Source organism: Pteronotus mesoamericanus, unplaced genomic scaffold (assembly GCF_021234165.1).
Source record: "Pteronotus mesoamericanus isolate MK-2021 breed Mesoamerican mustached bat unplaced genomic scaffold, CSHL_Meso_final contig_74, whole genome shotgun sequence".
Classification (NCBI taxonomy): domain Eukaryota; kingdom Metazoa; phylum Chordata; class Mammalia; order Chiroptera; family Mormoopidae; genus Pteronotus; species Pteronotus mesoamericanus.
This window is the reverse complement of record NW_026555247.1, coordinates 7,365,133-7,381,124: the sequence shown is the minus strand read 5'-3', so window position 1 is coordinate 7,381,124 and position 15,992 is coordinate 7,365,133. Positions and strand designations below refer to the sequence as shown.

General features: G+C 40.4%; 1 protein-coding gene and 1 pseudogene across 6 annotated transcripts in view; one reads left to right on the top strand and one right to left on the bottom strand.

Moving 5' to 3' along the window:
* Positions 1-12,859, top strand: part of OSBPL1A (oxysterol binding protein like 1A) — a 216,890-nt gene extending 204,031 nt beyond the window's left edge. For all 6 annotated transcript variants that reach the window (XM_054583461.1, XM_054583460.1, XM_054583462.1 and 3 more), the window contains 7 exons: positions 2,153-2,260; positions 3,099-3,188; positions 3,440-3,566; positions 5,898-6,014; positions 6,647-6,770; positions 8,223-8,313; positions 11,611-12,859. In XM_054583461.1, the coding sequence (XP_054439436.1) occupies positions 2,153-2,260; positions 3,099-3,188; positions 3,440-3,566; positions 5,898-6,014; positions 6,647-6,770; positions 8,223-8,313; positions 11,611-11,713 (760 nt within the window). In that variant the 3' untranslated portion in view covers positions 11,714-12,859. The remainder of the gene's footprint in view (positions 1-2,152; positions 2,261-3,098; positions 3,189-3,439; positions 3,567-5,897; positions 6,015-6,646; positions 6,771-8,222; positions 8,314-11,610) is intronic.
* On the bottom strand, positions 6,894-7,007 carry LOC129078963 (uncharacterized; annotated as a pseudogene).
* Positions 12,860-15,992: the final 3,133 nt, after the last annotated feature.

Below are 15,992 nucleotides of genomic sequence, written 5' to 3'. Positions count from 1 at the left end.
TTCTCCAGAAGATTGTAAGAGGACCCAGGAATATTCAGATGTTCAAAGTACTATCCAAAATTATTTATCATGCAGGGAAACCAGAAAAGGTCAACAACTCAAAATGGAAAAACAATTGATAGACTCTAACCCCAAGGTACTTGGGTACTGAAATTTGTGTCAAAGACTTTAAAGCAGCTACTATAACTGTGTTTCAAGAAATAAAGATGAAGACTCTTAAAATGAATAGAAGGAGAGTCTAGCAAAGAAATGGAAGTAGTTTTGGAAATTTTAGTATTGAAAAATGCAGTGACAAATATAATAACAAGGATAGGCTCAATAGCAGAATCTGAGTAATGGAGAGACATACAGTGTCTCAATATATTGGGAAGCCTCAGTGTACATAGTTAAGATGTTAGTTCTCCCGTAATTGATTTATGAGCAGTCTATATTAACATGATCCAAATAAAAGTCCCAGGATGATTTTTTTATAGATATGGAGACAGCGATTTTAAAATTTTTATGGAAAGGCAAATTAAATAGAACAGTTAAAACAACTTTAAAAAGAACAGACTGGCAGACTCCCCCTTCCTAATGTTAAGACTTAATTTAAAACTGTTATAATCAAGATTGTGATACTGGCAAGAAGGATAGACACGTATGTCCATGGAACAGTGAAGAGAGTCTATAAATTAGCCCACAGAAATATAGTCAATTGATTTTTGACAAAGGTACAAAAGCAGTTCAGTGAAGGATAGTCCTTTCCACAAAAGGGGTGGGAACAGGTGGACATCCATATGTTAAAAAAATGAACCTCAACTTATGTCTCACATGTTCTATAAAAAGCAACACAAAATAGATTATAGACTGAAAGAAAATGTACAACTATAAAGCTTTTGGAAGAAAAACATAGAAGAAAATCTTGATGGCCTTAGATTTAGCAAAAATGTCTTACGGATACAATTCCAAAGTGCAATCCAGAAAAGACAAAATTGGTAAATTAGATTTTATTAAAATGAAAAACTTGCTCTGTGAAAGACTCTGTTCAGAGAATGAAGAGACAAACTGTAGAAGGGCAAAAATTATTTGCAAATCATTTATCTAACAAGTCTTTTATCTACAAAGACTTTTTAAACAGAATAAAGAACTCTAAAAAGTCAACAAGAAGAAAACAAATAGCAGAATAAAAGCTTGAGAAAAAAAAATGTGTGCAGATAATTCGCCAAATGAGATACGTGGTGACAGAGATGTGTATGAAAGGGTGCTGAACAGCATTAATCGTTAGAGAAATACAGAACTCACAATGGCTAAAATCAAAGTATTTTTTTAAAATGACAATATGAAATGTTGGCAAGGATGCAGGGCAACTAGAAATTTCATATATTGTTGGTGGGAATATAAAATGATTGAGCCACTCAGGAGAACAGTTGGCAGGATCTTATAAAGTTAACCAGATATTTAACATATGACTCACCAATTCTACTGATAGGTATTTACTCTAGAGAGAGAAAAACTTAATATTCTCACAAAAACCTGTACACAAATATTTATAGTATTATTATTTATAGTCACCCAAAACTGAAAGCAACCTAAATGTTCTTCAGTGAGTGAATGGTTAAACCATACAATAGAATACTACTCAGAAAAAAGAAAGAAGAAGAAATTATTGATATATAGAATTTAAAATCCATTATACAAGTTGAAGAAGCTATTCTCTGATGGTTCCTCACTGTATCGTCCTGTTTATGTGATGTCCTGGACACATGTGAAACTGGAGCTTATTCACATATATGAGTTTTTACTTTTGATGAGCCAGAGGGTACTTTATCTGGAAAGTGCTAAATAATAGGCCTTCATTTTTATTTTCTACTTCTAATTTAATTTTTCAAATACATTTTCACCTAACTTTTGGTTGCCTTAGATGATTATAAACATAGTTTATTTGGAGTTTGGTTGAAGTATAGTTTTTTCCTTAAGCTTTTACATCCTTTTAAGAAACAATAAAGTAGTCAAATGATACCTGTTTTACTGTGAGTTAATGCCAATAGATCTGGTTATCTGTAGTGCTCTGATTTGTTACCTTAGTTAATGGCATTTGAGAAAAATAATTCTTTAAACAAAATAACACTTCTTGCTTATTTTTCTGGATATTGGTTTCATTTTTATTTTTTAGACACAATGAAGCATATACATGGACCAATCCTACTTGCTGTGTACATAATATCATTGTGGGTAAACTCTGGATTGAGCAGTATGGCAATGTGGAAATCACAAACCACAAGTAAGACGCTTTAGGGTAGTTATCTGTGCTTTCAGTTGTCCTCATCTGGTATCAGCAACTTCATTTAAAAAAAAAAAAAAAGCTCTAGATAAATTCAGAACAGGCCATATAACTGTTAAATGAATAGAAGCCCATTCATTTAATGAACAGAGTTCATTCAAATTTCTGATTAGTGAAGACTTAGGTGTACGCTGAGCTACCCCAGCCTCTGTGAATCTTAATTCCAACCTCAGCTAGTATTGCTTATATTGTTTAGTTTGTATTATTCACACAGCATGAGTGGGGCTGGAGGAACATAAAACTTAAAAAGAGATGGGTTCAAAACCTACTTTGTGGCCTTAGGCAAGTGTCTTAGTCAGCCTGGGCTGCAATAACAGAATACCACAGACTGGGTTAAACAACAGGAATTTATTTCTCCCAGTCATGAAGTCTGGGAAATCCTAGATCAGTGTGCCAGCAGATTTGATGTGTGATGAAGCCCTCCTCCTGTTTTGCAGATGGGTACCTTCTTTGTGTTCTCACACAGCAGAGAGAGAGAGAGATCATCATTTGTGTCTCTTCTAAGGGCACTAATCTTATTCATGAGGGCTCCACCCTCATGACCTAATAGCCTCCAAATACCATCACATTGGGGATTAGGGCTTCAATATGTGAATTATGGAGGGGAATCACAAATATTCATTCCATAGCAATAAATCACTTATTCTTTATGAACCTTGCTTACCTTTTTAATGGTGAGCCCAGTAGAAAAATGCTGCTAGAAAGGTTGTCATAATCATCCTTCTCTAATGCATCTTCTGTGTTGAATGGTAATCTGAGGTTCCTATCTCCTTCTTAGGACTGGGGACAAATGTGTGCTGAATTTCAAGCCATGTGGCCTTTTTGGTAAGGAATTACACAAAGTCGAAGGCTACATTCAAGATAAAAGGTAAAGTGTTCATTTTAAATGTTGACTAGTATAAGTCACTATTTATTTAATTATTTATTTATAAATAAAATGTCAGTATTAAAGTCTGCTGCTATAACCTAGGAAGCAAGCATTTCGACAAGTTGAAACATCTTCTATGAGGAAATACCTATTTCTCTTAGGAATCAAATTCATAAGCATCTTTATAATAAAATTCAATTATAGCAAAATGTTGGTTCAATTGTTGGCTTAACATCTCTTTCTCTTGACAGCAAGAAGAAGCTCTGCGCCCTCTATGGGAAGTGGACTGAATGTTTATATAGTGTGGACCCTGCCACATTCGATGCTTTCAAAAAAAATGATAAGAAAAATACAGAAGAGAAGAAGAACAGCAAACAGGTGAACATCCCATACGGTGGTATCAAAGGAATCGTTGGACTCTTAAATTTGTACTAATTCTTTTGGAGGTGGCCTGTTACTGGGTCATGAGTTGACCTCTTTTTTTCTTGCTAATGCATGTAATTTTTCTCCATGAATTTTTTTGGTTGAGGTATAACTGGCATACCTCTCTAAGTCTTTAATGGACAGATAACCCGCCTTAGCAGTGAATTTTTGACAGTCTCCCACAGAGGTGGGTGTCCGCCACTCCTGTAACTGTGCGCAGGCGCCCATGGCGCTTTGAGGGAACTCACGTAGCTTTGGAATGGCAGAGTCCATCTCAGTGAGACAGGGGTTTTTTTCTTTCTGTTTATGGACATTAGAAGTAGAGATCCATTGAATATTTTAAAATATTAAAAATTACCTCCTACATTTTCATGCTTATTAGCATTTTGGTTGCCCTCTCCCTTATCTCTAAATCACTGAAGTTAATACGTGAAGAGAGTCATTCCAGGACGGCTGTCCTTCTGTTATTAGACTTCGTTCCTATAGGACAGGTAACGTTCGATAGAACTTCCCAGTGTGAGGCACACAGCTTCCTGCCGCAGGGCCTAGGGAGGCCCTAAGGTTCGGCAGACTCTTGCCCCTTTCCTCCAGGCAGGAGGGCCGAGCGCTACAGGAAGATTGCACATGTTGGGACAGGAAATACTTGAGGACTGATCACTTTCGAGGGGCCTGTGTCATGGTTCAGAGCACAAGCTCTGGGTTGGAATCCTGTCTCCACATTTATGAGCAGTACCTCCTCTCTGCTCCAGTGCCTTCATTTGTAAATGGGAATAATAATAGGACGTACTTGGCAAATGAGTTGAGAAATGTAGACGGCTCTGAAGAGTATTTGATTAGTAAAGATGGCTCTAGTCCTTTCTGCTCAAAGCATGTCCATGGACTGGCAACCTGAGCATTGTCCGAGAGCCTGCCCACTCCCAGGCTCACCTCAGACCTCCCGAGTCAAACTTCCTTTGTAAATTGAGTTAACCACGGTCCAGAGGTTAAAGGAGTTTAATTAAACGACCAGAGCATGCTGCTCTCCTGTTGCTTCGGCCTTTTTCTTGCTCTCCCCACTCCCTTTCTCTCTCTGTGCAGCTCTGCTTTCCATCTCACGTCCACGTCTCCCGCCTGCTTCTCCTTCCTCCTGGGAGGCGCGCTGACTCTTCCCTGCGGCTGTTAGGGCCACTGGTGCCGGGGGAGAACGTGTGCCAGGGTCCCAGGAGCCCTGACACAAACCCCCTGCAGCAGCTCCAGCCAGTCCGAGGCAGCTTGGCGAACACAGCCTCCCCAACACAGGTGTTGTCCACAGTCCTTCTGTAGAGGTGGAGTGGGGGACAGCAAAGGACACTGGTGAAATTCCACAGAATTGCCCCCACGTCCCATCAATCCCCGGTCAGTCTTTGTGGAAGAGTCGCCTTACCCCCGTAGAGAGAATAATTACGCTCACTCATCCACTCCGTGTCCTTCTGTCTCCTTCCTGTGCGCGTCTAGCTACCGTAGATTTCTGAGCACAGTCAAATGCGCGGGAAGTTTGTCAGGTACTGTGGGAAGGTCGGTCGTTACATCAGTGTTGTCACCTCCTCGCTGCTGCTTTTCAACTTTATATTCACTGAACATTCTAGCTTTGGGGTAACTGTGTGACAATAAGAGTATTAAGGCTTCCAGAGGCTTAAATTCTGTATAAAGTCTCATAAAACTGTGTAATAATATATCCTCATAGGTTTATTATGTAAAAACTAAATATAGAGAGAGCTCCTAGCATAGCTCTGGCCTGTCGAGGGCATGAGGAAGGGGGCGGTAGCCAAAAACAATGTTGGGTTGTTTTTTTTTTAATCTAACATTTTTTAATTCTTTTTTTTTAAATCGAATGCTTTCAGTAACTCCACTAGTTTTGTATAATTGATTATTTTGTTACCTGCCCCAAGAATTTAACCTTTTCTTGAATTCTCAGTACTTCAGTAAACACGAGTTATTCTGTCTTTTTAAAAATGCTTTAAAAACATTAAAACACTAGTAAAAAGTGATGATGATGATAACCTCATCACTTGATTGTCTCAAATGCAAATACCACTAAATGCCGCAACACATCAAGCTCTCGGGACTCTTGACACTTAAGTCATTCTAGCTTCATAGACTCCCTGCTCCGTGCTCAAAGGCGGAGAGGCGAGAGTGAGGAGGCCTGGTGCCCCTGCCCCTGCGCCGTTTCCGTTCTGGCGCTGTGCGGTGAATACACGGTGATCTTCCGATTCCTAAGGGTATCCTTTTTAAAACATTTTAATTGTGTTCATCTGTTGGTTCTTACAGATGAGCACATCTGAGGAGTCGGATGAAATGCCAATGCCAGATTCTGAAAGTGTGTTTGTCATCCCCGGAAGTGTGCTCCTGTGGCGGATAGCCCCGCGGCCACCCAACTCTGCTCAGGTGAGACTGGGCTTGTCAAGTGTGGTCTCGCTCTCACGTTCAGCTCTGATGTGCTCTTTCCCTGGCGCAGGCAGGGCCAGTCGTGGTAGGATGTAGCAGAGGTTAGGATGTCATTGAAACGCCCTCCGGCTGTCCCTCTGCTCGCTCCTGGGTGCAGTTTCCCTTCTCACTCTGAGACCCAGTGCATTGGTGCTGTTCATCCCTTCCGGTGCCTGGGAAGATGTGTTGGGATGGGGCTTTGGGGGGCTTATTTAGCACTTACTTAGGAGTAACACTGGCTCTCATTAAGTGCAAGATGATGCAACCTCTTCAGTATAAGCCTTCCACATACAGCAAGTAATGATTTCAGTGAAGGAAATAGAAAGGTTGGTTTTGCTTATAGTTCTACCTAAAGTTGACAGAGACGTGGAATATTCATTCTGTGAGGCCTGCTTCAAGACTTTGAGACCAACTCATAGGCAGTACAGACTGCGGTGAAAGCTTTTAGACACCTGGTCCGCGAACGGCTGCTGCTGCTTATTGCTATAAAGGGGAACGGTTCGTTGTCAGATCAGACGTATTCTACCTGCAGGGTTTTCATTTTGCTTTATGCCTTGGTGTGTGTTAATTTGAACATTTCACCTCTTTCTCAGATGTACAACTTCACTAGCTTTGCAATGGTTTTGAATGAAATCGACAAGGAAATGGAGAGTGTGATTCCTAAGACAGACTGCAGGCTACGGCCTGACATTCGGGCCATGGAAAATGGAGAAATTGGTAACTAGCATCCAGTGGTGTTACTGGTGAAGTCATTTGGGGGAGGGTGATGGTTTGGTTTCTTCCTGGTGCTTGTTAGCATCAGTGGAGCACGGGCACTTTAATCTCTCCCAGATTCTGTTGTTTCATCAGGAAGGCGCGTGGCAGCAGCGGGACCAGCCGCCCTGCCCCAGTTCGCTCTCGCAGCAGCTGGAGATCCCGTGGCTGCAACCGGCCGCGGCCCTTGGAATCATGCTGCCTTAGAATTTTTTCATTAAAATTTGATTTAATTTGGTAACTTCTGTTTTACATTTAGAAATCTGAGATAGGCTTTATTAGCTCTTATTCATCATTTCAGTGATACTCCATGATAACTGAATAGACTGTATATAAACAGAGGTATATATTTTTTGTCTTTTATTAAAAAATTTTTTTAATTGCAATTGATATTCAATATTATTAGTTTCAGGTGTACAGCATCGGGATTAGACATTTATGCAGCTTACCAAGTGACCCCCCCGATAACACCGTACACAGCTATTACGTGGCACATGTCCTTCTCCAGCGCCAGTGGTTCTAGTGCCCATCTGACACCATACACAGTTATTAGAATATCCTGGATTATATGCCCTAGGCTGCACTTTACGTCCCATGACTGTTTTGTAGCCATCAATTTGTACTTCTTAATCCCTTCTCCCTTCTCACCCATCTTACAACCCCCTCGTCTCTGGCAACCGTCAGCCTGTTCTAACCAAAAGCATGTCTTAAATATCAGAGAGGAAGTTGAGAGAAGGATAACATCTTCATTAACTTTGAAGTATATTCGAATTATTTTACTATATATCTTAGAATTAAATGTCAAAGAGCTTTGCCTCCCCTTGGTCAGTTAACACTTTTTTATCTCATAGTGTTAAATTTCTTTTAACTCAGGAGTTCTCAAAAAGGGGGCAGTTTTCCCCCAGGGGTATGTGGTTCTGTCTGGAGACTTTGGCTGTCCCATCTGGGAACTCCTATGGGCGTAGTGGGGCGGAGGCCCGGACTGCAGCACCAGCACTGAGAAATCCTGTTCTGGCTCAACACCCCGAGGCCCTCTTTGCCAGTGAGACAGTGTGACAGTATTTTGGAGAACTGTTTGAATTGCTTACAAATGGAATCTGAAGCTCTGTGAGGTCTCAGTAAGAATTTAGAAAAATTCACATTCATTTGATCTCTCTGCCCAGTTTTTCATTGAAGCATTTTAATGGCATCATTTTTTTGGCCTTAAGAATAAGCAGGTTCTTTTTGGTAAAACTCCTACTGACTTAGGTGTTGAAATTTCAGCTCGGTGTTTGACTAGGGCGTTTGCGTTCTGATACAGTGGAGATCATGCTAATACATTTGGAAGGCACTTCTCCACAAAGTTATGCTTAGTACTGTGCCTGCGTTCTCTTCTTGTACAATAACTGTAACTGTTTTCCATTGGTGTTATTTTAGATCAAGCTAGTGAAGAAAAAAAACGACTTGAGGAAAAACAAAGAGCAGCTCGCAAAAACAGGTCCAAGTCGGAAGAGGACTGGAAAACGAGGTGCGTGGTTTTTCAGACCTGGCAGCTGAGCCCTCAGGCGCTACCCTGTGGGGCGGGCAGGGCTGGCAGATCAGACACGTGAACTGCTTGAGCAACGCCTCACGTGAGCCCCGCCATGTGGTTCCTGGGCCTGAGGGAAAAGTTCTTTACACTAAGTATTCAGGCTGAGAGACTTGCATGTGTGACAAAGAGAAAGGACTATTTGGAAATTAAGGTTAAAAAATTCCCACACAATTATCACAGGTAAATGCCAATTAAGAAAACGATCTTGCTTCCTTATCCAGCAAAACCCAGTCCTTTCCATATGTCAGAGAAGTAAAATCCAGAACTACAGGTGTCGGCATGAAAAGAGGTTCAGGGCCGTGTGTGTGTGTGTGTGTGTGTGTGTGTGTGTGTGTGTCACACAGACATATACATATATACATATATCCACACACACATTTATATGAGTAAATTACAAGACTGCTTATGCACATGTATCATATATCGAGGATATTTAGACAATGTCTTTACTCTTTCAAATACAAGGGATTGGACATGTAATGGAAATACAGTTTGTATAAAGGAACATTCTGGACTCCGTTCAGAAATAGAAAGTAGACAATAAAATTTCTCTGTTTTGAAAGTTTTTTTTTAAAGATTCAGGAGTTACTTAGTTGCCACTTCGAGTAATAGAATCCTTTGTAAAAAATAGACTAAAAAAAATTTCTACATTAATATCACATAATAGAAACCATTGTCCCATGATTTACTTTTTTTTTTAATCCTTACTTGAGGACATGCTTACTGATTTAGAGCGAGGGGGAGGGAGGGAGAGAAACATCTATGTGAGCAACATTGATCAGTTGCGTCTTGCATACGCCCTTACTGAGGACCAAACCCACAACCTGAGCATGTGTCCTGACCGGGAATCGAGCTCTCGACCTTTTGGTTTATGGGATGACGCTTCAGCCAACTAAGCCCCCCTGGCCAGGGCCCATAATTCACATTTTAACTTGATGTTCCACTACGGTATTTTAGAGCCAATGTGAACAGAATCATGCAAGCATTTCCGCAGATGTTGTTTGGTAGTTTGTTTTTTTTTTTGTATTAGAATGAGAAATGACCTTAGATATCATCCATTCCAATGGCTTTTGGACTTTTTTTGTTGGCACCAACATCTTTTTTTGCCAGTGATTTTGGAGCCTTACACATGCTTTTTTTCACAGCTGTGTTGTAGCACCAGTAGTTCTTACATGAAGATACACATCTTTAAAATGATTCACCTAACCCTTTGTCAAAAGAATATGTGTTTTGAGCACTTTTCTATATGTGGTAAGATGATTGCACATTCATGGACTTGGTTCTTCTCATATTTAAATAGCTTGGTTCAGTTTGGGTAGGGAGCTGGTCACTTTTGTAAAGGAACATTTTCTTCCAGGTAGGGCTAACTGCCTCATAGAAATCAAACTCAGACATAAGCTGTCCCAAGTTTTTCCACATAAAAGCTGACTTTCCTGCTAATACTCGTTTCACTCTCTCGAAGAGAGTTCAGGCTCCAGGGTTTTCAGAGTATAAACTGATCCCGGCTTATGAAAATGGCTGCCTATGATCCTGACCTGTTTTCCTTGAGGAGCCTGTGGACTCAATACTGGGCCCGGGGAGGACAGGGAACAGGGGAGAGAGGTGTGATGTGGAGGGGGTGTGCCGACAGCAGCAGAGGTTTCCAGACGGGAATGCTCAGAAGTAGACCCAGAAGTTGAAAGAAACCCTAATCCATCAGACCGTCAACTCCACGGTGCTCATCCCTAGTGCCGTGTTCAGACTCTCCCCGAGAACAGGGGAGCCCCGAAGGGAGGCTTGCAGACATGGTCTTTAGAGAACTTAGCTGACGCATGAACAAGAAAACATCCTTTGCTGTTCCATCTGCCAACCTGTGAAATGTCTCATTGTGACTTTATCTCCTGTCTATTTTGTATAAAAGAAATCCTGTGGCGTAGGGCCTCAAGCTTGGTTAAATTTGAACGTTATTCTTGGTCACCCTGATTTTGATTTGCTGGCTTTTCTGAAGTGCTTGACTTTGCTGGGTCTGATGGCAAAGTGCTTCTACTGCTGTGATTTTTGAGACCTAGGAAAGTATAACCCTATACTTCATATTAGACACAAATTCTGTAACTTTGATCAAATAATGGTCCCTTAATATATTTCTAGTTTGGTTACCATCTGAATAGTATATAGCTTGATCACCTATACATTTTCTAATTAGGGAAAAGTCCGAAAAGCTAAATAATTTATGTAATAATGTTCCTGAAAATTTGGTCTAATGACATTTACTATATGATCGCTCAGGGAATTAGCCTAGTTGGAAGCGTTTTCCCCCCACCCCCTCAGGGTTTTTAGAGTTTCTGTAATGATAATAGTAACGTCTGAGACTTACCAAAAAAAGTTAACCTCACTCTTAATTGTTAAATATTTTTAAAAGCAATTTATTTGGAAAGAATGGCAAAGACATTTAAGGCTATTTCCATAAATGCTACTCTGAAAAACGAAACCGTATTTAGAAAATGTTACACAAATTTAATTGTGAACCTTTTGGGCAAGTAGGCTTGCATTTTCATTACCTCAGAAAGCTGGGACTCTGGGAAATGGGTCACATGTGTTTTAAAGGACAAGAAAATGTTTAGAGCAGCTCTTTCTAGAATTAGATAAGACAGGATGTTAAAAGCTAGGATGTAACCTAAGAATCCTTATTAGCATGGAGAAAATTGAGACCCAGGAAGATCTGGACTAGATTAATTTCAGTGGATTATCAGTTATTAGCTTGGACAAGTGATTCAGCGTCTCTAACATTCAGCTGTTTCTTAAAATGGAGCCTTAAGGTTTGGGGGGCATTTCCTCTGAACTGGGCATCTCACACATTATTGTGGGTATGTTGTAAGACTTAATTTTATCCCCAATCCTTATTTCTAATGGCCTTTAAAAGAATGACTTCTAGTGGAAGGAATGGGACTAAAGGATGGACAATTAGACAAAAATACTGCTTCTAACAGCCCTACTAGACAGAAGATCCTAATTCTGTGAAGTAGCATTTCTAAATGCTGTGGAAAATCTATAAACCTTTTGCAAGGTATCTTTACATGTTTCGGAACATTATTCTACCTGCATGCTCTCTAAAGGGGAAACTGTAACTTCACACTCTTTGGAAATTCCGAACTCAGAGAATGAATTGCTGCAGCAGGGATGTACTACAAGCTAGCGCAGCAGCAGGGACCCTCTGATTTCGGTTTCCCGTCAATCGTGTCTTGTCTCTTTGAACAGGTGGTTCCATCAAGGTCCCAATCCCTACAACGGAGCACAGGACTGGCTTTACTCGGGCAGCTACTGGGACAGAAACTACTTGAATTTGCCTGACATTTATTAAAATGTGGACAAGTCAGGGTGTTTGGCTAATCTACAAATAAGTTGTAAACCTATGTTTTTAATTTTTTTTTCCCTTTGGTTTCTACTCATCTTTAAAAAAAAAAAACCAAACCCCCAATCATAACTTGCATTTCACCCAACAAAATAGGGTATAAGGTGATATTGTTGGTGGAAGTCTTACAGAAAATGGGTAATTTTGCTATCCAAACATACTTATTTGGAATACTATTTTATATAGAGGTAAGAGAACTGCTGGAGAATATGCTTTTTTATGGTTGCTGTTGCCATATTTACTGAAGGTTTATACTGAAATGTAACTTTAGCCTTATGAAATTATACAGTAATCCCAGATCAAGTTATTTTGAATATTTTACGCTGTCATGCTTGAATGTTTTAGATGTAACTTGGAAATGTTTAGAATTCTCCTGTACAATGTTCATGTGCTCAAATGCAGAGGTTATGTCATTTTGTAAAGACTACATTGATAAGATGGGTTTTCTTCTAACTAATCCTCTCAATTTTCTCCCTTCCCGCTCCAGAAAGAAAAAATAATGCCTCAATAGTCAGAATAGGAATTCCTCATCTGAAAATTCTAAAGAATTAAACTGAAAATGTATTTCATTTGATTATTTGTGCTCTGAATTCACTTTGACAATTCTATAATCAGTCATTAGAGTTAAGAAGTGTTTAATTGTTCATGTTTGAACTGAAAAAATATATAAAAATCTACCAATTCACAAAAAATCCCCTAGAAATAGATTTTAATCACCGTTATCATTACATAATGACAAACCTTTTTAAATGCTTCACCTTCCAGTGGCAGTGCCACCAGAGAAATTAAGTTGCACTCATGTATTATAACTATCAAACTGTATAACAGGAGGTCTTGTGCATTTCAAGTTTGCAAGGCCCCTGTGTACTTAAACTATGTATGGAGACCTACTGTACAGTAGCTTTGCCCCTTTAATTGGGGTACATTATTAATCTTATGGTATTTATCCACCCAACTCTAGACAGAGATATTGCTCCAAGGGGCCTTAGGTAGCTGCCAGTAAATTATTTTCATTGCTGTCTTGAAGTTAACAAGTGTTATAATGAAATAATCTATCTGATGCTAAATAAAGGCTTTAGAATGTTAAAAAAAAAAGTGTGATCTTTTAAACTTTCAAATGTACTAACGTTGCCACTTCATAGTATTCCCTGAATTTTCAATAACGTCCTGACAAAGAAGTCCTTGTGGTGCTGCAGTCCCCAGGGTCAGAGAATCGGCTGCTGGTGCGCACAGTGGTGAGCCGGCGGCTGGCACTTAGTAGGCACTCTGGGGGGGAACACAGTATTATAACGAGGTGCGACTCTTCCTTTGGCGAGAACGCCAGAGAATTATCGAATGGGAATGCCTGGCTAGAAAAGCTAGAGTGAGATTTTTTTTTTTAAATGATACATACACGAGTTGGAAAATACTATTATGTCACAAATCTGAAAAAATGTAAGGGCTGTTGTATTCAGTTGTTTGTATACCTCCTGATTTACAAAATAAGAATACAAGGTTCTTTGCTTGCATGCAGTTTATTGATCCATTATGCTTGGTGGCAGACTCGACCTTGAAAGTTGACTCAGACAGCCTCCTATTCAGCATCTGTTAGAAATAGTGTAAGTAGCGAATTATTTAAATTTAATCATGGAACTGAGCATGTGAAATGAGTAGAAGATCAGAAATGCAAGGTATAACCAACCTTCTGCTCTCCATTACTAAGCTCTTGACCTAATCAGCTACCTCTGCATTTGCACTAAAACACCTAGCAGTTCATGCTGAAAACAGCCATTTTGACAATTCCATTAAAAGTCTAAAAAAGGGACAAATGGAAATAGCCTTAACAGATTTTGGTAACTGAGAGCTCTCACCGTATAATAACTGTAGTACTTACCCTGTCTGGGAATGAAGTCTCGCTTTTGTCCATCAGAGGTTCAGCTTCAAATTCCCAGATTGTTTTAAGTAACAACTCATTGGTATGTAGTTATAACACCTGTATTACATCCTCTGAACTTGTCTCCCTGCTTCTAGTGACCCCGATTTGAAATTCTTTCCCACAGAGCAGCCAGCAGAGGATCATTCTTCTGGTTTCTCATTCAATCCAAATCTCCTTTCCTGGTAGGCAGGGTCCCTGAATTATAGTCCCTCGTCACCTCTCCAGCTTCTGTATACGTACCCCTCCCCCAACTCATTTTGTCCTGCTTGCTGTGTCTCTATTTCCCATGCTCTTTCCTGCACTAGGACTCTGTGGACTCTTTGCAAGGCTGGCTCCTCTCATTCACAGGGATCAGTTTATATCTGAGCCTAATAGAGGAGCACCTGTATCTGTGCCTTGTTTTTTCATAGGACTTGACACATTGCAATTTACTTTTTGGTGCTCTTCCTCCACTAAGGCATAGGCTCCATGGTTTGCTCACTTTACTGTACACGTAGGGAGGAGGGGCTAGCACTGGCATTAAGTACTGGTTGAATGAAAAATTTTAAAATGACAGAACTGTCTTATCTACGTTTAATTGCACTCTTTAATGTGTTTCCAATCTATCCATTCTACTGTAAATATTCACTCTTAATATCGAGCAAACTCTTACTACACTGACTGGGTATTCCATATAGAATTTCTTATCTCATACCTTGCTCTCCAGTTGTTCCCAGCTCTTATGGCTTGTCTCTGCACTTCCCTACCCCTTAAACATGATGGATTATAAATTCCCATATAAAAGACTGTCCCTTAAAAAAAAATCCATCCCCTTTTTGGCATCTTCCATGGGGGCTACTACAGAAGCAGGGATTCAAAGGTGACTGGGCTGATCGGTTCTTGTACCAGGCACCAAGTCCTTGGGGTGAGTCATTATGGTGTAGTCACTGTGTGCATTTATTAATAACTGGTGGTAGGGAAGCTGGAGACAATCTCACCAAGTTAGAGTATACTCCAAGTCACTGCACGTCTCGATTCAATTTAATTTTTAAAATATCTTAGTCCCCAGGCCAACAAATCAAAATACTGAAACACAAGTGTGTTAAGGCCCACGTATGGTAGGGAAATTTACCTGCCAGTTTTATGTTTCTGCTCTGCGAACACTGGCAGAAGTCACGGTTATTTCTCCAGCAATACCGTAACTTCCAAAGGGAGTACGTTTGTCACCAGATCCTGAACCTTTTTTGGCTATATCTTCCATTGGGAAAGCAACAGAGAAAAAAACCGGGCTTTGTGGCCTGGGGCCATCTTGTCCACTTGTAGGAGGACTAACATTCTGGGGGTTGGGGATGTGTTTCTGGAATTTCTGATCTGCAGGAACGGCAATGGGCACTTGGACTGCAGCGTATCTCTTCAAGGTGTCTGACTGGGAAACAACAGCATGTCCAGGAAGGGATTTCCAGTCCTGTGTTTCCTGAACATTTGAGCCTACTAGTATAAAAGGTGGGGCACTGGTCTTCTTGCTGTCGTCCATCATCACATAAGCTGGAGAAGTAACCTTCGGTGAATTCTGTAGATCCTTAGGATTAGATAAATAGAGGGTTGCTTGGGGGAAAGGCCCAGGTGCAGGTGGCGGTAATGGGCGACTTTGTTGATTCATATCAGTTAGACAGTAAAGGGTCCACGTGTTAGAATATGGTGGTGGTTGTCCTGCTTCGCTTGTTGCTATTGCTATAAAAAAAAAATTTGCAGGTGTTAAAGGTTTGGTCTCTGTATCAGGCGCTATGCACAGAAATATCTTTGTAAATTTTTTTTACATATAAAGAAAGTTGTAGTAATATGTGCCATAAAGCATGCTATAGAGAGGGCTTAAGTATAAGTTATGTTTGGTAATGTGAAAGAAGAGAGATTCTCTACAGTTGGAAAACGAGAACAGTGCTGTGATAGTGCATGGTAGGGACATGAATTGTGGCTAAAGACACAATCTCACTCTAAGTTGCTGTTTCCAGATGCTTGTACTGTGTGTTAAGCCATTGAAAAAAGCGTTTATGGTACACCTGCATAGTGATTTTTTCTTTACTAAAGAAGTCTGCACTAGGTGTCATCTTCTGATCACATAATCAAGTATCTTCGGCTCTTCACAGGCACCATTATCTCCCATTGGTTAGTTACCACCCAGTCTTGGACTCAGAACCCCAGAGCAGCACCCCTTTTAAGCAAGGCTTGAAATCCTAGGTCCTAGGTGGCAGTAACAGTCTGGTTGGCCCCCTGGGGTTCTTCAAGAAAAGAGAAGGCTAGGCATGTCGTGCATCTACTTCCACCAAGGACTCTATG